This window comes from Ostrinia furnacalis, unplaced genomic scaffold (genome assembly GCF_004193835.3).
Source record: "Ostrinia furnacalis isolate ACB-3 unplaced genomic scaffold, ASM419383v2 OfSCF4672, whole genome shotgun sequence".
In the NCBI taxonomy this organism is placed as follows: Eukaryota; Metazoa; Arthropoda; class Insecta; order Lepidoptera; family Crambidae; genus Ostrinia; species Ostrinia furnacalis.
The window spans coordinates 143,645-167,576 of NW_021134911.1; the positions used below are offsets into that span (position 1 = coordinate 143,645).

At 36.1% G+C, this 23,932-nt stretch overlaps 4 protein-coding genes across 4 annotated transcripts in view; 2 read left to right on the forward strand and 2 right to left on the reverse strand.

The window, feature by feature from the left end:
* Positions 1-88: 88 nt before the first annotated feature.
* LOC114359882 (lipase 3-like) lies at positions 89-2,943 on the forward strand. Its single transcript, XM_028314412.1, has 5 exons — positions 89-265; positions 346-547; positions 1,441-1,811; positions 1,906-2,064; positions 2,372-2,943. Exons 1-5 carry the CDS (start codon positions 98-100, stop codon positions 2,789-2,791), a joined length of 1,320 nt encoding a protein of 439 aa, XP_028170213.1. The 5' UTR covers positions 89-97; the 3' UTR covers positions 2,792-2,943.
* A 1,709-nt stretch (positions 2,944-4,652) lies between these two features.
* LOC114359876 (lipase 3-like) lies at positions 4,653-6,625 on the forward strand. The gene is made up of 5 exons (XM_028314404.1): positions 4,653-4,840; positions 4,929-5,130; positions 5,217-5,587; positions 5,680-5,838; positions 6,044-6,625. Exons 1-5 carry the CDS (start codon positions 4,697-4,699, stop codon positions 6,464-6,466), a joined length of 1,299 nt encoding a protein of 432 aa, XP_028170205.1. The 5' UTR covers positions 4,653-4,696; the 3' UTR covers positions 6,467-6,625.
* Positions 6,626-6,666: 41 nt separating this feature from the next.
* LOC114359878 (ommochrome-binding protein-like) lies at positions 6,667-7,578 on the reverse strand. The gene has a single exon (XM_028314405.1). It carries the CDS (start codon positions 7,497-7,499, stop codon positions 6,675-6,677), a length of 825 nt encoding a protein of 274 aa, XP_028170206.1. The 5' UTR covers positions 7,500-7,578; the 3' UTR covers positions 6,667-6,674.
* Positions 7,579-20,182: 12,604 nt separating this feature from the next.
* unc-13-4A (BAI1 associated protein 3) overlaps positions 20,183-23,932 on the reverse strand; it is a 48,386-nt gene continuing 44,636 nt past the window's right edge. Inside the window, exons 22-24 of the mRNA XM_028314392.1 lie at positions 23,709-23,868; positions 22,883-23,117; positions 20,183-21,043 (exon numbers count right to left, since the gene is read on the reverse strand). Of these exons, the coding sequence (XP_028170193.1) occupies positions 20,949-21,043; positions 22,883-23,117; positions 23,709-23,868 (490 nt within the window). The 3' untranslated portion in view covers positions 20,183-20,948. The remainder of the gene's footprint in view (positions 21,044-22,882; positions 23,118-23,708; positions 23,869-23,932) is intronic.

The following is a 23,932-nucleotide window of genomic DNA, read 5'->3' on the forward strand; positions in this document are numbered from 1 at the left end:
AAGATATCGATACATGTGTAGTTTGCAAATTATCATTTAATAACCTTATCAATTTAATTCAAGTTATAAAAGCCAGTGACAAGACATTCATCCATGAATGTGTTTCGAAAACGCAATAATGTTGCGCGGAGCATTGCTTGTGCTATGTGTTGGTGTGGCGGCGGTGGCCAGTTCCCCGCAAGCCGCGTACATCGAGGCCTTATACAAGACTTCGCAGGGCGCCAGGATATCTGATAACATCTTAGAAGATGCTTCTTTAGATGTGGTGAGTGATACTGGACCATCGAAAGCCCACATTCAATTTCTATTTAAGTTTTAAGTGTTAAAAACCAGTGTTTGTTTTAGCCGGAACTCGTCAGAAAGTACAGATACCCTCTTGAGGTACATTCCCTAACCACGGAAGATGGGTACATATTGGAAATGCACCGCATTCCTCACGGACGCGACCGTAACAATGTACCTGGCTCCAGGCCTATCGTGTTCTTGATGCACGGTCTTCTGTCATCTTCTGCTGATTGGGTTTTGACCGGTCCTGGGTGTGCCTTTGGTAAGAGTTTAATCAATATAGTACCTACTTAGCTAGGTAGTACTTAATTGATCTATGATTACTGACGCAGTAGAGGGTTAAGTGGGAGTTCTAAGTAGGTACATTGTATACAAATAAGTAGGTAGGCCTACAATTTTTGGGCCCGATTCTAATTTGTATGAAGAATCGGGCGATACCAAATCGGTGTAATGTGCGCACTTTCATACCTAACTAGCTGACCCGGCGAACTTTGTTCCGCCTTAATGGCAATAAATAACGGGATAAAAAGTATCCTATGTCCTTCTCCTGGCTCTAAACTACCTCCCTGACAATTTTCAGCTAAATCAGTTCAGCCGTTCTTGAGTTATAAGTGGAGTAACTAACACGACTTTCTTTTATATAATAGACTAGCTGACCCGGCGAACTTCGTACCGCCTTAGCGTAGAGATTTTCTTAATATTTTTTTCCGTAAGAACCATCCTTGGACTTCCACAAACATTAAAAAAAAAGAATTATCGAAATCGGTTCAGCCGTTCACACGTGATGCCGTGACAACGCGAAACGGGTTTCATTTTTATATATATAGATGATTAACAGCCCGACCCAACTATCGGCCAATTAAAAGTCGGTGGTCTTTTGGCTTTTGTGGCGCCTAGGTTAATAGGTACTTTAGCGGTCTTAAAGCTAGAAAGCGATGAACTTATGCATATAGTGTATGTAACAATAGCAAAGTGCTTAGCAATGGCTTTATAAGTACTTACGGTAGATTTAACTATAATGTAATTGAATGAATAGTACCGACCTACTCTCTCAAATGGCTCATCGCTAAGTAATTGAACTTGATTTTAACATCTTATCGTAAGACTAGCTTTGTTTTCGTCTCAATCGACTTAACACAACTCAATTATTTACAGCGTACCTCTTGGCCGAAGAAGGTTTTGACGTATGGATGGGCAATGCTCGTGGGAATTACTATTCTCGTCGACATGTTCGTTTGAACCCTGACGCACTTCTGAGCACTGCTTTCTGGCAATTCTCCTGGGATGAAATCGGTAACATAGATTTGCCCACGATGATTGACTACGCACTCGCTCACAGCGGCAGAAACAGACTTCATTACGTGGGACATTCTCAGGGCACTACCTCCTTCTTCGTCATGACTTCGCTTCGTCCGCAGTATAATCAGAAAATTATTTCCATGCACGCATTTGCACCTGTCGCTTACATGGCCAACAATAACAGCCTGCTGTTGAGAATGCTGTCCCGTTACGCCAACAACATCGAGGTAACTAGCTAACTGCATCATTTTTTAACTCTAAAAATACCTAAGACTACGTAAGTATTTCAAAATCCTGGTCATACCTACGTTTTATTTTCAGTTTGCACTTTCTCTGATTGGTGTTGGAGAATTTCTGCCAAACAACAACGTGATGACATGGGCTGGGCAGGCTATGTGCATGGATGAAGTCATGTTGCAGCCTATGTGCTCCAATATCATTTTCCTGTTGGGTGGATGGAATGAATGCCAACACAATGCTGTAAGTAAACCTGTTAATTTTATAGAAAAAATATTTTGTTAGTAATAAAAATCAGTTGCTTCAATCACAACATGCAGGTAGGTTACTTACCTACACACGATATCAGTCATATCTCTATTTAATAAGTATTATTTGCGAAACACCCATTATTCACGGATTATTATAATATCTATTGTGAATTATGAAGCATAGGCTTATTGCGCAAAAAGACCTTAACCGTAACCAGACCTAGTTCTTTTTTAGGTACCAGTGGTTTGTAAGTACAATTAAGTAAGTACAAGACTAAGTTGATTTTCTTCTTTTCTAGACAATGCTGCCCCTGAAACTGGGCCACACGCCTGCTGGAGCGGCTGCTAGGCAGTTCGTCCATTACGCCCAAGGAATAAGCGGCAAGGAGTTCCGTCGCTACGACCACGGAACCATCTTGGCCAACAGGCGTGCTTATGGAAGCTGGAGCCCCCCACGCTACGACTTATCCCGCATCACAACTCCCGTGTTCCTCCACTACTCAGACACCGACCCTCTAGCTCATGTCAATGACGTAAACAGGCTGTTCCGAGAACTTGGAAGACCCATTGGGAAATTCCGGATTCCTATGGCAACCTTCAGCCACATGGACTTCATATGGGGAGTGAATGCCGAGGATCTGCTGTACAGTCGCACTGTAAACCTTATCAAGGCGATGGACGTTAATGGACTTGATGGATTAGATGATACACTTTTGTAAAAAGATTTCGAAGTCTGGATGCGTAAATTTAAGAAAATGTAAATACTTCATTGTTTTTTTTATATTACTTTGTGCATTAGAATTAAGATTCTAATTACAACTTGTACCTACTTAAGTGTTTTCACTTCGCACATGCTTTGTAAATATGAAAATACAGTAAAATTATTATCCTAAAAATGATTGTGTTATTTCAATTTTACCTTACAAAGACACAATTTTTATAAAATACCTAATGAAGAAAATGCCTACCTACATTAATAACTTTAAGTAACATAGTTATTTACTTAACACATCTAGCTAGCTAGTATACAAGTTAGCTGTTATTGTATAGTAGGTAGTACTAAAATATTAAAAAATAAGGATCTGACAGAAGTTAAAAGCTTATCAATGAGGTAGGTAGGTAGGTACGCCATAGAACTTGGAATAATGAATTATGGAAAAAGCTTATAAGAGGTATAAACGGTTTATTAGTTGATCAATGAAAAAAGTCGCATCCGTTCACCTGGGTGAAATAATTCCTAGGTGAAAAAAGGCGACCGCTTTAGTCGACTCAATTCATCTTGAAAATGTAACGGGATGAAGTGGTTCAAATTCAAATTAAATTTTTTATTGCTTGAGTGTTCCGAGGTGAAATGAGGACACTAAAAAATCCACTTGTTCACCCAGATGATATCACCCAGGTGAACAAAATAAACCGTTACAGCATCTATAACATTAAAAGCTTTTTTCATAATTCTGCTCTGCTTTATAAAAAGGTTGATGTTATAAGTAAAATACATATTGTTTGATAATTTAATTACCATAGTTTTTGAATCTACAGGGTGTTAGGTAAATGGGTGTATGAGCCGACACTAGCCCATGTTAACATGGGCATATAAATGGTATGGTGAAGTCAGAAATTTGATATCAACATTTTTTTTATTTTTTTTTCATACAACATAAATTTTATAAAATCCGATTTGTATGAAAAATAAAATAATTAAAATGAAGATATCAACTTTCTGACTTCACCATACCATTTATATGACCATGTTAACATGGGCTAGTATCAGCTCATATACCCATTTACCTAACACCCTGTATAGTCGTTTCTCGAACAACTTTAGCCTAGCAGTTAGTTTAAAAGATAACGGTCTCTCTTCTTCTCATACTATTATAACATCAGTAGGTTTACGTAGTAGAATGAGAAAGAATCTCCTTAAAAATACTTTCGCCTTCATTAATTAATTCCGAGTCCATCAAAGTCGGCAAGTTTGTCAGAAAAGCTTTGTTCGCTTTGTCACGAGAATCTATTCAATTCTTTCGAATAACTTCCCTTCAGCGCTGAAATCGTTCAGTCTCTGTTGTTAAGAAAAGCCACTGTTCCAATTCTGTACACTTAACTAAGCAAAGTCGCTAAAATGAACATTTTATATTAAGAAGATACTATATCATATAATATGATTCATATTTACTGAGTAAGCTTCAGGTAGATTTGCTATTTTTCGCTTTGGTTTAGGATTTTACGCGCCAGTGATTTGCTCCAGCCGTACAAATCAGTGTTGTTGAAGATGAATATTAAGTACGAGTATTAACGGATTATTTTAATAATTACCTAATACTTAATTACTTACCTATCAGCGATGGTGATTGTAGTACAAAGTTCGTATCTACTCGTACTACGAACTACCAATCAATAATGCCATAAATTGGCATCTAACCTAAGTATTTGTAATAGGTGCGATTTTACAAGAAAAGTGTGTAGTCTGATAGATTATGCCGGCAACTCTATCTTACGCTTTAGTATCTTGTACCTAATGCCTATTACTCTTGCTACTGTCTATGACTATTATCAATTAATAACTTTATCAATCTGGGAAAAACTATAAAGACTCTGAACTATAATCTGCCTTTCATATTATTGCAATGTTACTCACAGCTGTCTTGTTGTGTTTAGTGACTGCGGTGACTAGTTCACCGCATGCTGATTTTATAGAAGATCTGTACAGAGATTCTAAATTCAGTGCAAGGATATCTGATAATATTCTCGAAGATGCCTCTTTGGACGTGGTGAGTATGAGCCTGATTTTATTAGGTAAGTAAATAGAGTTATTTGTTCATGCGTAGTTTTAAAATAATCTTATGTATTTGTTTTTAGCCCGATCTTGTCAGGAAGTATCGGTATCCTTTGGAAGAGCACTTCGTTAGGACCGAAGATGGGTACATACTGGGAGTGCACCGCATACCTCACGGTCGGGACCGCAACAACGTCCCTGGATCTAGGCCGATAGTGTTCGTGATGCACGGCCTATTTTCTTCCTCCGCAGACTGGGTCTTGGCTGGTCCTGGTTGTGGGTTTGGTAAGCGATATTTGTATTGTGCAATATTGCAACAGACGTGGATGTATAGTGTATAAAAATAAGAGTTATGTTTTTTTTTGTAACAGCTTACATATTGGCAGAAGAAGGATTTGATGTTTGGCTGGGTAACGCGCGTGGCAACTACTACTCTCGTCGCCACGAGCGACTGAACCCTGACGCTATCCTAAGTACCGCTTTCTGGCAATTCTCCTGGGATGAAATCGGAAACAAAGATTTGCCAGCGATGATCGACTATGCCCTCGCTCACACCGGGAGGGACAGGCTTCACTACATCGGACATTCACAAGGCACAACATCCTTCTTTGTTATGGGCTCCCTGCGGCCAGATTACAATCAGAAAATTATTTCTATGCATGCGTTCGCTCCCGTCGCATACATGGCGCATAATCAAAATCTTCTCTTAAAGGTGCTCTCACGTTATGCTGACAATATTGAGGTAAGTATAATGTAAAAACAAACACTCTACATTATGTATTATGTAATTTTCAGTTACAATGAAGATACACCAAAGCCTATTTTAATTTTCAGTTTGCTCTCTCCCTTATTGGAGTTGGAGAATTTTTCCCGAACAATAATGTTATGACATGGGCTGGCCAGGCTTTATGTATGGATGAAGTCACTTTCCAGCCTTTATGTAGTAATATACTTTTCCTTATGGGTGGATGGAGCGAATGTCAACATAATGCCGTAAGTATTATGTAGAGAGTGTTGTTACACCCTACTTCAGGGTTCTTTTGAAGTTTTTATTTATTTATTTGGAAAACATACCTAAAGCTTACAGTTTCTTGGTATCTTTCAGTTTGCTAGTTATAGAAAACAATGAGGAGCATATATATAGGTAAAAAAGTATACCAAACACGCTCTTGTTCAAGCTAAACAATGTGTTTTCCAGACATTGTTCCCTATAAAGTTGGGACACACCCCGGCCGGCGCCGCATCCAGGCAGCTCGTGCACTACGCCCAAGGCATCTCTGGCAAGGAGTTCCGTCGCTACAACCACGGCAGTTGGTTGGCCAATAGGCGCGCGTACGGCAGCATAAACCCTCCTCGGTACGACCTTTCTCGGATCACGACACCAGTGTTCCTACATTACTCGGACAGCGATCCTCTGGCTCACGTCAATGACGTAGACAGACTGTTCCGCGAACTTGGCAGACCTGTCGGAAAATTCCGAGTCCCGCTAGCAACATTCAGCCACATAGACTTCATGTGGGGCGTCTCTGCTAAGGAACTGCTTTATATGAGAACTATCAACCTTATTAGATCAATGGATGTAAATGGCTTTGTGGATGAAAAAGATTTGACTGACGAATAACTTTGTACCTCTAAAATAAAAAACATTGCATTATATTAGTGCTGGTTGTTTCTTTTCAAATAATATTTCAACTACTTCAACAGTACATCTCTACTAAATAAAATTTTAAAATAAAATGAAAATAAATTAAAAAATTAAATATTGAACAATAATGATTGTAGTACATACATGTAACTAATATGCTTTAGTACACGGATTATTTGATGAATTAACATTTTCGTTGATTAGCTAACGCAGCTTCCTGTAACCGTGCTTTGGTTTTTTCATGAGATACTAGTTTGTTTACAGTACGTTCATCGCTATAAATGATGTTATCATCTTTATCAAACGCTAGCCCATAGCCATTTTCGAGTGACAATATTTTTACTAATTCCTTATTTTCATCGATTGTGTAGATTCCATCTTGTGCAATGAAATGAGGAACACCAACAACATCTGTGGTTGCTCCTCGAAATGTAATATTTCTGTCATCATATAGAGTTGCTAATTTAGAACCTTTCGTCAGTATAAATAACCCAGTTGAATTCACAAACATCACATTATCTTGAGCGTCTACAACGAAGTGTTGTATCTGATAGTCTTTCAGCTCAGGTATTATAATCGGTTTGTTGTCTTTATAAATGTAGAGGTTCTGGTTGGCCGTGTCTACGAAGTATAGATTATTTTGAAAGTACATATCAAAGATATCGATACCGCTTATCAGAGCCGGTTTGTTGACATCTTTTGTGTGAAAGTTGTATTGGTATATGCCATCGCTGCCCCCCAGGTACACCGCGCCGGTGGTCTGATCTACGGCGCTCGCGAACCCATTGCGTATGCTCGGTATAATCGTCGCTAATCCACTTTGGAGGTCTAACACGACCGAGTGAAAACTGTGCTCTGAAAAATCATCAGCGTTTATGCAGAAAAACAAACAGTCTTTAGCTCTGCTCAGTGAAAATTTATACGGTATGTTCACATCCGCTAAAATTACATGCTTTTTGTGCAGTTTCTCGTTAACTTCCATAAAAGCCACATCTTGCTGATAAAACATTATTGAATCTCGAAGATCACATAATTTATCACTTTTTATTGATCAATTTGCTAAATTAAACTGAAAATATACAAAGGGATTTAGGACATAATTTGAGTGAACCAGTTGTGACACGAGTCACTTGTGATTGACTGTGTACATGTACATCTATAGATAATATCAACAGAAGAAATGAGAAGTTAACATAATCCTTAAATGCTCTTTGAGTATTAGGTATTTTATGCTCAAAGTAGCAGTGTAAAATCATTGGCTAAGAATTCTCTTTATGAGAATAAGTAGTGTAAGTTGAATACGTAGGTATACCTTGANTACACATAATATGTAGGTATATCTACCATATGCCCCGTTTGAAAACTGCAATATGATAATAATGTAGACTAGTTGTTGCCACGAAACATTATGTAGATAAGTATACGTAGGAGGTGCTTAAGCTTTGTTTTGAAATTGTTTCAGAGAAACATACTTATTAACATTTAACAGAAAAAGTTCAAAACAATAATATTTTTTGTTCCATAAAATCTGTTGTTACGTTTTACCTGTTTTTGCATGCTTAAGTTTTCCAAGCAATCCGCCCACGTCCAATTTCTCAGAAAAATGGAAATTCATATACCTACTTAATAATAAATACTACTTAAGCATACTAAAATGTAAAAATGTGCAATAATAAAAATAAATACATTACCTTTATCTCAGAGAACCTAGTTATTTTCCTAAGCTCTTAGGTACCTATATGAACACATATCTACAGTTCACTGTGATTATTAATGTAAAGTTAGTCATAATACCATGCCAATTACCTATTCATAGATCGTTTATAACTTATAATCCCCAATAAGAACACGAGTTTAGAGTTAGCGGCTAAATACAGCTTAATGGAGGATCTATTTCTAAAAAGGTCAACCGCATCGTGCGAGGTGGCAAGTGATCCAGCGCTTAACTCGGCCAGTGTTTTTACTCGACAAAATGGCGACGCACAAGCCGTGTAAAGTCAATAACCGAAAATAAAAAAAACTCAGTCAATGCCTGAGGTATGGGAGCGGCACGGGAAAGAAATCTGAAGTCTCGTTGACTTTTGACCAGGAATGTTATGGATAACCGTAACCGAAACTTTCGGATATCCGAAATTATAAAATATCCATAACCGTAATCGTAACCGATCGAAAAGTTTCGGATGTAGGCAGTATTAAATTGATTTTTAGGTTTCCGTAGCCAAATGGCAAAACCCTTATAGATTCCTCATGTCTGTCTGTCCGTCTGTCCGTCCGTATGTCACAGCCATTTTTTTCAGAAACTATAAGATCTATACTGTTGAAACTTGGTAGGTAGATGTATTCTATGAACCGCATTAAGATTTTGATGGAAAAAAAAAGTTTTTTTTAATACCTCGTAAATCGTAAAATAGCATTATAAAGGCATAATAAATAGCCTGATTTACCTTTATAAGTCATCTAGTATCAATTTTAATTTTTTTATTACTTTTTATTCGATGTAAAGTGTGTGGCCTGAATGAACAGTTTTGGACAACTATTGCAATTTGCATTCTAAAGCACAGATATCCGTAACCGTAACCGAAACCGGTATAATATCATTCCTATATCCGTAACCGTATCCATAACCGAAACTACATATCCATAACATCCCTACTTTTGACGTCTCAAAAACAGTCCAGTGCCGCTCCCATACCTCAGGCGACTGACTTAACTAGGGTTGCCACCTTTTTTTTTTAAATATAAAGTATATCAAAGGTCGGAGAAAGAAAACAGACAGTATTTAAAAAAATAAACAGTTTAGCTCTACATCGCGTACCAAAATGTAGTGTTGAGCATTTACTTTTAAAAATATGTATGGATACTACTGATGCTTGCTGTGAAAACAGTATTTTGTATACTTTTTTTTTGTTCAACAGTAAAAAGTTTAATTTAGTGAAAAACAGTATAATACTGTTCAAAACAGTATAGTTGGCAACCCTAGACTTAACTGACTGAGTTAAGTGCTAGACCTATAGTGGCAACATAATAACGTGGCCCGCGGAACATTGGTTCCGACCAAGCGGAACATTGAGCTCTGTTTCCCTCTAAATTGAAAATGAAAGTTGGGCGAGGAAGTATTTGCTCGCAGATGAGTTGAATAATAGTTTTGTTTGCTATTGTCATTGAGAACTTCTGTTTTGGTTAGCATTTTAATGGAATAGGTAGTGTGTGTACTTAGGTCTTTAAGGCACCAACGAGTTGCACCAACTTATTTTAACCGTAACTTTAACAGTAACCGGTGTTTTTTATAAGAAGTTAGACAGATTTTTGACGTTTGTTAAAGTAAGATGGTGCAACTCAGCCTAAGTAAGTGATTAGATATGAAGTTACCGTCTGCTCTAGTAGCTATCTAAATAGGTATTATTATGTAAAGGTGTTGCGATTTCTCGTAGAATTTAAAAGAATCGTTTGAAGTTTTAATTACGTTAGGCTATAGCTGAAATTATTACGAATATACACGAAGGTCAATGGATATATTATTACACAATAGATATATTATTTTAATTTAGAAGAATAAAGCATCACTACCTAATTAACGTCTTCATTACTTACTTAATGTTCGTACACGTGTTGAAATACGGGTAAACCTACTTAAATAAACTCTACAATCTCTCTCTACCCTACAAACCAAGTAGTAGAGATGTTATGGATGTAGTTTCGGTTATGGATACGGTTACGGATATTGAAATAATATTATACCAGTTTCGGTTACGGTTACGGATATCTATGCTAAGTATAGAATGCAAATTCCAATAGTTGTCCAACACTGTTCATTAGTGTTCATGCGTGACGAATAGAATAGGTACAGAAGAGATTTCTTTGGCATTTGTGTCACCTTCTTTTGGTCTCACAAAAAAGCTTTTACATGTACCTTTAAAATGCAATCATTGCCAGCGTAAGGACTTGCTTGACTTTGACTCTGCCTACATCCGAAACTATTCGAAACTTTTAAATCGGTTACGGTTACGGTTACGGATATTTTTTATTTCGGACATCCGAAAGTGTCGGTTACGGTTACGGATATCCATAACATCCCTGCCAAGTAGCTTTACCTTAAACTTCGAGTCGCAATTATCGGAAAAGGAACTTAAAAGTAATTTACTTAAAACATCTGCGAAAAGTTTTTATATGCTAGCTAAATGTTTTGACGGGGATTCTTACTTCCTACTCCGCAGCATAATAGGCATGTAATACCATTATAAATATAAGTGGCAAGTGGAAATGGACCGTAATTTATATTCTTTGGAAGTAAGTCCAGCTGCGAATGAGCCCAACCTGTTTTACCGAAATGTGAGACGACGCAAATGAAAACAAATGAATCTTGGCCCTGAATTTGTTGATGCCTTTTTTACGGGGAAAATGCGTTGAATCGCATCCTACCTTGCGGGGACAGGGTAGGTCATGTGGGGCTCACCAAGACAGAAGGACGAGACATACCCACTAAAAAGACCCCGGTGCTCCGTCATTCGCCATAAGTGGGAGGAAAGCTGTGGGTTTCCGGACAAAGCCTTCTCTACCTCTCTCCCAAATTTGTTGATGCCTACTAACACCAGAAGGTTAAAAGTAACTACATACTTATTTGTGCGCATGATAGTCAATAATATTATGTAGAGTTTAATATGTAACTCATTTTTACATATCTAAGTACCTACCTATTGTAAAACTGGAGATAGGTACTCAATTAATCTCACTGGGTTGTTGGAGAGGAAAATAGATTTATTTTCTCTTAGCGATAAGTCCGCCTGAATTTTCTGGTAGGCATTTTACCTAGGTATTTTCTGTAATTATTTCTCAGGTAAGGTGTATTTGACAAATACGTAATACATACCTACCACATTTTTATTTAACTAAATCCTTAACAAAATAGCGTCGAATAAATAATAACTCGTCATAACTGGTATTCAGCCAAGTACATAAACTTAATCGCCTATTAACTTTCAATCAGCCTTTATCATGTTTTCCTTTTAGTAAGCAATTGAGTATAGCTGGTATTACCTACTTATTGGATTAACAAAGCTTGCAGATTATGCTTATTCCTTTCTATGATAATATAATATAAATCGATTTTCATTCAAATAACGTCTCTTTTGTCTCGTTTAGTGGAATTGGGAAAATCGGAGGTTCAAGTATTGTAGTTCTTGGTAAAGCACAGCATTCATAGAATTGAATGTATAGGCTCGTGTTCAAATATCTAGATTAGATTAGATAAGAAAGATATTCGAATGCTTCACACAAACCCACGTAAATATTCTTGGCTATGGGCTCAGAAAATGTAAACGCTTAATTAGCTAGAAGAAATAATGTAGATAATTACGCATGGTAAGTCTAGCCGATAGCTGTGCTGTCAAAGAATATATTTTTGTTGCAAAATAACTAATTACAACTACTAAAGTGTTTATTTTACTAGCAGTAGCCAGCTTTAGGTTTTCATCAATCAATAAAACGCCGTTTACCAGGTAGGTGCTGTTTTATTCCGTCATACACCGTACGTTTCAGTACTGAACACGTGCCTAGGCCTTTGTTTGTGATACATACTACTAACGACCTGTTCTAATGCGTCTTTTGTCTGGCAGTTTACAGGTCGAATGAGTAGAATTACAGGGCGGGAACGCTATTATAGCGGCTCGGAAGGACAGGACTTAATCTTAGTATTAACAGGAATGTGATATAATGGGGATCTTAATTCATCTTTAAAGCGAGTAATGATATCTGCATTAAAATACTTATTAAAATTTACTTACCCAGGAATAATCTAGAATAACCATTTCATTTTCAATGCCATTGACGTAGAGACATTATCATAATGTATATCGTGGTAATATTCTGTTTAGTATTCTCAGCCTGATAAACACTTGTAAGGTTTTAAGATATTGATCTTAATAACATACCTACTTATCGGTTACGATAAGAATAGTGTTTAAAAGAAATAAATTCCCAGCCCATTACTATATTTTAATCAAATTAAATGACCATTCCACTGATAACACTGCAAAACAATTTGTTGAAGTAAACTAAATCGGTTACATTGAGAAGTGAAAAGCTAAATAAATTACGTCGGTGTCTCATTTCCAGGCAAAAAGACAAATGATTGCGATTTCGGGACAACAATCTGAATTAACTGTTCAGGATTTTGTCAAAACCCTTTTAAATGTGTATTATAATATAATAATAATAAAATATGTAAGCGATTATAAATCAAATGTAGTCGAATCAGGGTCCACACGAGTCAATAATTATAGTCAGGCGTGTCTATTATGATTGTCAACCCCCATGATTGATGGCATTGTAGACGACAGGTAAATAATTATTTTTGTCCTTTTTGCATTCATGCAATTTTAATTGACCCGGCAGTTTGAATCACTTTACCATTCATTTATTGATCCAGATCCACGATGGTCTACACCATTGACTTTACTAGTCAATGGAATTAGATTAATTTACTATGTTTGGGTATGGGTATTTTTCTTTAACTAGGTATTTAACTTCTCGAGGAAACACTTCTAGAAAACGCTTTTTCTAACGTATTATCATCACGGCAATCGTACCTAATCCTCTTTCTTTATCCATTCATTAAAACTATAATTATATCTATACTTATAATAAATCTGAGGTCAATTCTGTACATGAAATATATTTTCAAAATAACTATCAGGGGGTGATTAGTGATCGATACTGATGCCAAAAATGCAATCAGTAAATTTTTTGTCTGTCTGTCTGTCTTTCTGTCTGTCTGTCTGTCTGTATGTTCCTTCAAGAAACAAAAACTACTCGACGGATTTTAACGAAACTTGGTACAATTATTATTCATACTCCTGGGCAGGTTATAGTATACTTAGGAATTCCCACGGGAATTAGCGGGAAAATCCTTTTGTATGAAAAAATCTAAACCGCGTGAGATAGATGAAGGGGGTAAAACGGGATCCATGCGTACGAAGTCGCGGGCGGCCGCTAGTAATACATATAGTTAGGGTATATTTCTCGAAAAAGTTATAATTTCACTACTCTCACCTACTCATAAGTCTAAAAAATTGCCATAGTAGGTATATAAAAGTATTTTTGTGATTCAAGCAAGTAGTAATTTGGTAAAAATCGGCGAACAATCGACGCAAATCCGCTCAGAGAAATTGTGTACGACGAAAGGTTCAGAATTTTATAAAGCTTTTATTCAGCGGAAATGTAGTAAGGGTGTTTGCTGAGAGAATCCCTTTCCAGTGCTAAGCGGGGAGTGAATGGGCGGACTGAGCTTTGATACCCTACCTCGAATTATGATGTTGGACCCGATTGTGTTTAGTATTTCAATCAAAGGGATTGGACGCCCGATCCTTTGAGCCTACAACCACGGTATTACGGTGCATTTTTAATAATTGAATTTTTACACGAACTTGAAGCACTCAACAATCTGGAAAAAGGCTGCGAGGCTCATAAATTTGTAATGCCTCCGTGAAATGGACAAAATAAACAAAACAATATTACATTTCTTTGTGTTTGTTGGTTTTTTCTCGTCTCATCGTAACAGTTTCCGTGGGTTTTCCAATATAGCAATATTTATTTGTTTAAGTACCTAAGTAACTTATGGGTTGGCATTTTTAGCTTAGAATTGCTTTTGCCGACTTTATACGAGTAAGAATCAATAAAACCTGCAAAGGGATAAAACCCATTGATAGAATAGGTTTTGCGCGACCTGAAATAACGAACGAGCGGAGATGACTTTTTGATTCAAATTTCTATAGATGTACGCTCATCACGTAAATTAAGATTTCGGAATTTAGATTGTACTAAAATAAATCTTAAATTATGATAAAATTTATATCATATTATATTTAAGTAGCTTTAATGTGTTATTTACCTGATAATAAACTTGTTTTCAATAGTGAACATGGACGTAACGATAGATAAGATTGCTGCGCAGGTGGACTAAGTACGTAAGAAAATCTGAAACAGATTTTGAAAATCATTTACGTATTAGGTAAGTACCTATTTGCCAAAACCTGTTACAAAAATATAAAACGACATAACAGCCTTTTTTCAGGGTCTACTTTAAATATTGAAAGATCAAAATTGCAGCGTCAGCTTTAATTTTATCCTCATTGACCTATTTTGCTGGACTGGATTTTCCTCAGATTCACACGTGGAGTCTTGGATAACACTCATTGTTTAAGTGAGGTTTTTGTAGTAAAATTATTTTAACTTACGTAACTATTTCTTTTTAGAATAAAAAGGCATGCTTAGATGGTATGTATCTATTTCAATCAATAGCTTGAATTGAGAATACAAGCGCAAATCAATTTTCCATTTCAATGGGCACCTTGTATAAAATATTGGGGGGAGAATTTTGAATGGTCCAATTTGTGTTTTGCTTCAGGTTGCGGTGGAGCCGAGGGTAAGGGCCTGATTAGAATTCCGAGCAGGCAGCAGGCTAGGGTTTAGTCGAATCAGAGAGCGGTGGACAGACGCCGTTTGTTGTCGAGCCTATCCTTTCAAACGTATCAGTAGCCATGAAGGCAGCAATAATATAACCTAAACAAGCAATGCTTGTACTAGTAGCAGACTATAGATTAACATAACTTTATTTGTGTAACCTTTATCTACATCAAAACATAACTCTCAGAACAATACAAACAGGTTTAAAATAGATAATATGTTGTTTAGGTCCTTCTTATTGACAGTCCATAAAACTGTGCTTGAAGGGTATCTATTAAAAAGAGATTTTCTTACCATTTTGAAACTAAAACTAGGTAATATACATTTTTAATATTGGATTCGATGTCTATTAGATTTATTACCCTTTCAATACGAATATTTAAATAGGTCTAGCTAGACCTAGGTAGATAGACCTAGGACAAAATTGTGTTTTGCGTTAACCTCGTACGTTATATCACGTTGCGAGCCCGGGTAACAGAATTAATCACATGAAGTTAGTAGCGGTATTGAGACCGCAAACAAGGCTGCTCTAAGCTCAGTATGCCAATACAACTCAATTACACACACATCCGTGCTTTGCAGAAAGCACACTTGTGGGGAAATTGTCGGAAATGTCATTTAATATTGTAGGTACTGAACTATTCACAGCGCGCGTACCTACGGTGCTTGTGCCTCAGTCTTTTTGTTAATTGTGTTCCTACCTATATTATTGGTAGTATTGTATCGCTGCTTGCTAAATTCTAAGTAGGTAGGTACAAGAAGTTTTTTGAGATAGATACTATTATAGTACGTAGGTACTCGTAATAGTTTATATTGAGTAGGTACCTTTACTTAGTTGTTTACTGTTTGTTTATTCTTAAATCTAATTATACTGTTACAACAGCCTAGGAAATTGGATTCATTTGAATGAAAAGCTTCAAGAAAGTAAGTTCATCAAGAAGTTTTTGTTCAGACTAAAATACTTTTCTTGGAAAATAATCTTGGAAGAAACATAGCCTATTTGAATAGGTAGGTATGTAATGGTTGAATTAATGTCAAAGCAACGTTACCTTATTTATTCAGGATCATTACCGGAATTATTGTAGTTCAGTACCTCTAGTAGGAAAAACTTTCGAGTTCGTTTCGTTGCGTATTCAAAGTGTCATCGAAAAATTTTGTATGAAAAATTAAACAGCGCCCCCTAGGGCGGCTATAATATAGGGGGCACTTTGAATACGCAACGAAACGAACTCGAAAGTTTTTCGTACTAGAGGTACAGTAGGTTCTTATGAACATTATTTTCATACTGTTATGTCTCTACATACCTACTTAGCGTCTTCGTCTCAGTCGTGGCCACAGATCTAGAAGACGGTGTAATAATAATCCATAATGTAGTTTCAGGTAACCTCATCCTACTCAAACAGTTCGTAACTTTCGAAAGCTTGTTGAACATAAAATAAATTGGCACCCTAGATTATTATTTTCAAAAACAATACGCTACAACGAAGACGGTTAAAACTACGTATGACGCTCCATACATCTCCCCCACACTCTTGCGCTGTCGACCACTATAGGTATATATTTACTTTACACTATCGCTGCGAAAGGATTAACGATTACGTTACTGATTTAATCATTACTAAGCAGAAGCTAATGCTTACGCAACACGAAATTGGTGTTTTAATCGGTTAATCGCCTTGATAAACGCATGGCTGATCATTAGCGCTAGCACAAAGAGTAGGTAGGTGCTGTGGTGGCTAAATAAATATGCGCCCGTGCCGATAGGGCAGCACTTAGCGCTGCGCAATTTAGATAGCGCTCTCCAATGGCAGGGCTCTCCGGTAACTGGCCGGCTGCGGTCGGCGCCACCACTCATTGGCGCCGCAATCTGGTGGTCTACTTAAAATTGAATTTAATCAATGCCAGACCAGATAAGAACCTTATCTTTACTACCCCCAGTGCTTCACCGTTCGCTGGCTGGTATAAATAGGTAGTGATATTATTTAATACTAATCAATAAGGCAATATTTTACAGGAAACTTGTTTAAGCAAAATAATCAAAAAAATTGTTTAATCAAAATAAGTGACACTTGAAGGTTCAAGTGTCACTTATTTTGATTGAATCATGAATGGTTTTCAGGGCTACGACACAAAGTCAAAACGTTATATGAGAGGAAATATAAACTTCTGGTTCTTTCTAGACAGTATGCAACCTTGCCCTTAACATGACAATGGCGTACTTAATCATATTATGTGCACATTTGCACCGATAACCTCATTATCTGAAGGACTAAGGAGAAAATAGATTTACCTACTTTCTGTACTACTACTACTACGCTGCTTCTATTAAAAAAGGTCTATAGCTGTAATGTATGTAGCTGCAGTTGCTTCAACAGCCTATACTAATAATAAACTACTAATATTATAAATGCGAAAGTTTGGATGTCTGGATGTTTGTTGCTCTTTCACGCAAAAACTACTAAACGGATCTCGATGAAACTTTACAGTATTGTTGCTCACAACCCAGAATAACATATTATAGGCTATAATTTATGACGATCTATGACAAACGAAATTTTACGCGGGAGAAGCCGCGGTCAAAAGCTACTAATAAAATACTTAGGCTGAGTTGCACCACCTAACTTTCACCGTAACTTTGACGATAACCGGTGTTTTTATGGAGTTTGACAGAGTTTTGACGTTTGTCAAAGTTAAAGTAAGTTGGTCCAACTCAGCCTTAGTTGCCTTGACCAGAGGCACCTAGTCTACGACTTCAGAAACATATAAACATGAGAGTATGTAAGCAGTTACTTTAATTTAAAGAAATATTAACGTTTTTCAATTCAACGGTTAATTTTGTGTAAGCACAACGTATCTCAAATATTTACCCACAAACTTTGCACACTCGATATCAACAATTGAAAATAAATATTTGATTGTGCTCCGATTTCATTTCGTTGGTTTCCCGTGGATTTTACGAATTGCGAAGTCGAACTGGAGTGTATTGTATTTTTTTCGAGCACTGTGATTGGTTTTTTAAATGCGTTGAATATTTGTGACTGTTCATATTTTTATTGCACATAAGTATTAGTACCTACTGCAATAGTGTTTTTAAATACTTACAATAAGTTTTAATGTGGTGATACACCGTGCCATAGAACTGTCTCTAATTTAAACCATTGTAGAGAAGTAAGTAGGTATTAGTTAGTACAAGTTAGCGTTTTAGAAATATTTTTAAGGTTGATGTGATCAAAAGACACTGACTGAGGCAGTGGAATGTTGATGGATGTTTTTAGTTCTTAATTAACTATTTCCTAAATTGTCAGAGTCTACTGGCTCGGCTAATACCCTGTATCAAGTACCGCATGATTGCTTATTTCATGTGCTGTTTGTACGTCGTAGGTATCTAATGCGTGTGTATTTTTCCTTCAAGATTATTATGGAAAATGAAACACCTTTTGATTCACAGAATTTATTAAAGCCAGGAACACAAGTGTCAATACATACAATGAAGTTCATTACATCACCGTAAACACAAAATTGATTAATCAGACAAACATTTCAGATTTTAACTATGGCTATGATTACTATGCTTAATGTAGACATCCAGATATATTAAAGTCCTCCTTGGGATTTGCACAGAACATTCATTTATCTACTATAGGTATGGATATTTCATTAAAGGTAACTAATAATTACGTAACATCATTTGATTTATAAGTTTGTATGTATTAAGTAAACTTTTCAAACAAATTTTCCTCCCGACTTTTATTTATGATGATCTTGAATCAATCCTATTAAAACTTTCAAGCTTACGACAAATTTTCTAATCCAAATTGGGAATGTCCATAAAAATAAGACTTTTATAAAAAGTTTCTTTTTGTATAAAAAAATGTATGTAAGCAATAAGTACCATCCAAAATATACTTTTGAATTTCGAAAACAAACTTTAATTACAGTATAGCCTATTTTTTTTATAATTAATTGACTCTTAGATAGATGGTCTAGTTCTTGAAATGATAAGAATTCTCAACGTTTAGTTTGGAACTAGGTGAGCCATCAAGAGGATTTGCCATCTGTAACGGAATAATCATGTTGTGGTTTTGTTTGTGCCAGTTCCACCACACACTCAATCAAACTCGGTGATTAGTTCCGATTCCAGCCAATGGGATATCATGATATGACAGACAATTCTTATAGGTAAGAAGCTCAGCGATATGATAAAGTTTTGAGTACGATATGACATCATAGGCTTTACCGAAGCTGTTGAAGTATATTCAGTAATTTTGTAATTGCACATTTAGCACACACGAGCATAGAAAAACTAGTAAACTTTTGGGCTTTAATATTCTTATTTATTTCATGATATAATAATACTTTCTCAAAAGTTTTCTCCACATCGACAAAATCATCTACCAGTTTTCCGGGGTAAGTTTTAACTCATTCGATTTCCAAACATCAAGGCTATGTTTACTTCAAGTTAGTTAACTTATTTTGGGGCTAGAGATAGTTGGATCGATATGAGTGATAGTTGGATCGATTTATTATTATTATATTTTGAATACTTATTCCACGATATCCTTTCCGAAAAGATTGTATTTTACTTACAAGTCATAGCCTCAAGCGATCGGATTCAATCTCACTTTTCGCGGTGTCGCGTCGTGTTTTCAGTAGCAAAAACATTTTATACGCCTAGCATTTTTTAAACTCCCTCCATTCCATTTTTTCGAACAATAATTGTTCAACATTTTCTAAAGTTACAATATTTTTACAATGTATTATAGGATTAATAGAATTAATTTACCTACTTAAGTAGGTATAACATATTTTCACATGTTTATCGATGTTATTTATTATTGGATTCTAGGTAGTACATAAAATATGAATGTATGAAGTCCAATTTCGCTGAAAAAAAATTTTGCATGTTTATAATACCTCGTAGAAATATTGTGTTCTCTTTTCCTCATTCTAATCTAAACTTGTATTTAATATTTTCCTTACATACTATCTTCCAAGTTTAATATATTTAGGTATATAATATTCACTTGCTAATTACAAACATCAAATACATGTCATCTAAGTACAATAATAATATAATATATTTGTATACACAGTGAACATTTTCACATAGATTTATAAAAGTTTACAATACACGTACGATTAAACTAACAATGAAAATCAGTCGTCAAAGACAAATGTTAATAGATTTATGTGACGGACGAGTGATAATACAAAGCTCGTTTGCCTCGCAATACAATATAAAGATTTCAATAAAAACATAAAATATATATCGTCAGTGNGATAATATTATTTTTTATAAAATAGGTGTAGCAAGCTCAATAGTAAATATAAGGATATAAAATAGTAAATATTACAAAAACGTTAGGACTCAGGTAAAATGTCTTAAAAAATTTGTGATCAATCATTCAATAAACATTATTTTGTGAGGAAGTAAAGGAGAAATGTTAAGATTATAGAAGGTATTTATTTTGACGAATATATGCATTTGAAGCGGATGTGACCTGCGTGTTAAAGCTTTGTGCAGAATTATTCAGACGAGCGAATTTGACCACAGGTGCTTTGATAGTGTAAAATCTAAAGGAATGATATTACATTGGATAACAACGAGTCTTAAAGTACTTGGTCGGGAATTTCTAATAGAGACTAACGACTAGGGACATAAGCTCAGAGGGTGCATACTAACTATACACATACAAAAGTTTGGAAAGTACACATTCACAATTATACGTAAGATTAATATTCTCTCATGAAGAAGGATTAAGTACACAGTCTTTGTAGTAATTTTACATTAATTAATACTGATCTGTCAATATATCTCAATATACATAATAAATAGGTAAATATAAATACTCATAAAACTAAATTTTGATTTAAAAATATGAACTCTTTTTGTAAATTATTTTAATATATTGTCGACATTATATTGGACGAGTGTGCAAATAGAAATAACGTAAATCAACAATAAAAAAGTTATCTGACAAAGACGATACAAATCAGTTTACTGTTCGGCAAATCGTAGCTTCTGTTTCTTAACGAAATCCATGGCCATCTTGTCAGTGGTACGTGATTCCAGGATTTGTAAGATGGAGTGATCTGTAAAACAAAAGTTAAGGTAGAAGCGTAGGTATCATTTCACCTAGACAGTTTACTCATTACCCAAGTTCAAAAGATTCACAAGAAAAAGTTAAACTGTTATTGAACCCGCAACGAAAAAATCACATGTACAATGTACCCGAGAGCTACGAAAGTGACAAAAAAATCACTCATCGTATTCACTCCGAGTTTGTTCCTAAACCTTGTAGTTAAAATAGAACCTAGCTAGGTGTATCGCTAACTAGCAAGCCGAACAATGAGCGTCGTGCCACGGATTAGTGTTGTAGATTCACGGTAAGCACAAACACTGAACTTTTAATGCAAGGATTTGCTTCTCCATTATGCTCAAGTGGCGGCCGTGGAGGGACATGAGAAACGCCGAAGTTAGCTCGTTAGCGAACGGACTGCACTCCCCGAGCTCTGCTGGTGTGTTTTAACAATTGATAATGAACAACTAAAATGTAAAATGAAAACAATATAAAATGGCCTGGATTTCAAGTCTTCAAGTCCACATTTATGCTTCCTGTTTCGAGCAATATTGAAATTGCATACACATTGTTGACATCTTATCTACATAAGTTTACCTAATAAAGTGGATTGTAAGTTAACGATGTATCAATTAGTTACTAATTAATAAGTTTTCGTTGATAATAAAGACTGTGTTATTCGTTTTCGTAAAAAGATATGACAAGGTTAGAAATCCTGAATGAACCTACATTATGTCCTATCCTATCCTATATTAATATTTCAACGGGATTTTATCTTAAAAACCTAACCTAGAGTTTCATGAGCTATTTGACACTCTGACTGATAGTGACATCAAAGCACCGCTGAAGGACTAAGTTCTACGACGTAACATATACGTGACCTGACTCGGCAACACAGAATAGATGCTACTTTTATAACGCAAGTGCATGTGAGGTCATATTTCGTAGCAAAATATAGCTGAGGAGGCGAGAGCCGGGCGTAGCGTTGTCAGATATAATTTGCTGCAAAAGTTGTGAGGGTTTGCGAGCACAAGCACCTAGCTGTAGGTCCGAATTTACGAATCAGTCTCTCTAGCTTAAATACTACTTACTTTTCTCAGACTAAGAATTAAGTAGGTTTATAAAAAATAACCCATATGATGTAATTTTAATAACATTGGTCAGAGATTAATTGTCAAAAAATCGTCAGACCCCACGTTCATCGGTATTACCTTGTATTAAATTACTTACGTGATATAACTATTATTATTGAAGTATAGGTACGAGAAGAACGAAGAGATAGGTTTCGTAATTCTTTTCCACTCGGTGACACTCGCAGTAACACCATTTGGATGGCACTTGTTGGCTACACACGTGCCATTGCCGTAAAAGTGTTTGTGGCCAAGTCGTAACTTATTGGACTACGTGAACAGGTTGCAAAAGGTAAAACGTTCGGCAAATAATGCAGTATTCATTCAGTGAATATAGCACATCTGAAAGGATTTGGAGTTTGTTTTGATTGTTTGTGCAAACGTAAAGGCAAACGTTTCGATATTTGAAGAAGGAAACATTTCAATATTTTATAAGACAGACCGGATGCAAAATAAGTAATAAATTCTGCCTGCCTACAAGGATTCGCAGATCGAGTTTCTTTCAGGTCTTATTTACTGAAAACTATTTGCACATTATACCAAACACGACTAAAGTAAATTGAGCTAATACTCTAACGCAAACTAGAATTTGCTCTACATTTTCCTCAAAGCGACAAATTTGCAGCTGCTACTTAGAAATCTAGATACCTACACCAAACACGACACAAGTTTCATCTTTATACAAGTCTTCAGAGATAGTAGAGCAAAGGAATTTAACTTACTCCGATCGTGAAGCTGCATCAAAGGTAGTTCGAGCGGACGCAAGGGGTCGGGCGGCGCGTGGCTGTTGACGCCTGGTATCCTGGCCAGCGACACGAAGGCTTCGCCGGCAAAGTCGTCCGCGGTGAGCACGTCACGGTCCCACACCGAAAGCGACAAAGCCGCCTGCGCAGAGCGGCACGCTTCCAATGACACGCTGAACTCGAAGCACTCGTCCCACACCGGATTAAGAGTTTTCTGTTCAAAATGTTATACTCAAGTTACTGTGAAAGGCTCTAAAGGATTGTAACCAAACACCTGCATCTACAAAGGAAGAACAAACTCAATAAGATTTCATTTTTAAATCCTATTATGGCATGGTTCCACATTTTACTAAAGTATAGATAACTATATTCTTTTCAGCTGAAAAGTATAAGAGGTAATAACATACATTGCTTTGAAGATTATGTTTTCATTCGCCTATATTCCCTTCTGGTTTATTTAACTATAGTTACTAAAGTATAAAGTTAAATAAATGACAACCTACGAGTATATAGAGACTTTTAAAGTACACTCTTCTAAATTAGGTCATCACTGTCTGCTCCTGTTTATTATACATGGACTTATCTTTTTTACAACAAACCCACTATATCCGGTCAAGCTTCCGTTGCCAGTCAACCCATGTCATCTAGGGAAACGATGTCCATTCTTGTTGATGTGCCTACTACGTGAGGTATTGCTAGTAAAGTTGGTATTCATAGTTATGTAAATTACGTAGGTTTATAATACAACATCAGTACTAATGCATATGAATAAGCTAACATTTATTTTGTTAAACAACTAGCTTACCTTTTGGACATTCGTGGTTTGCTCATGTGCTTTCGGAAAGAGACGTTTTGGAAGAAGCTCCAAAACTACAAATGGATCGCTGAGACCATTTGGATCGAGAGGAATGACGTCGCGAGCTGACAGAACTTCCACGCATAGCGAGTCATGGTTGAAATATACCCTGAGAAATAAATTGTGTAATGTTTATTGGGTAACACATATTTTCGCGTCTTTGTTTGGAGATC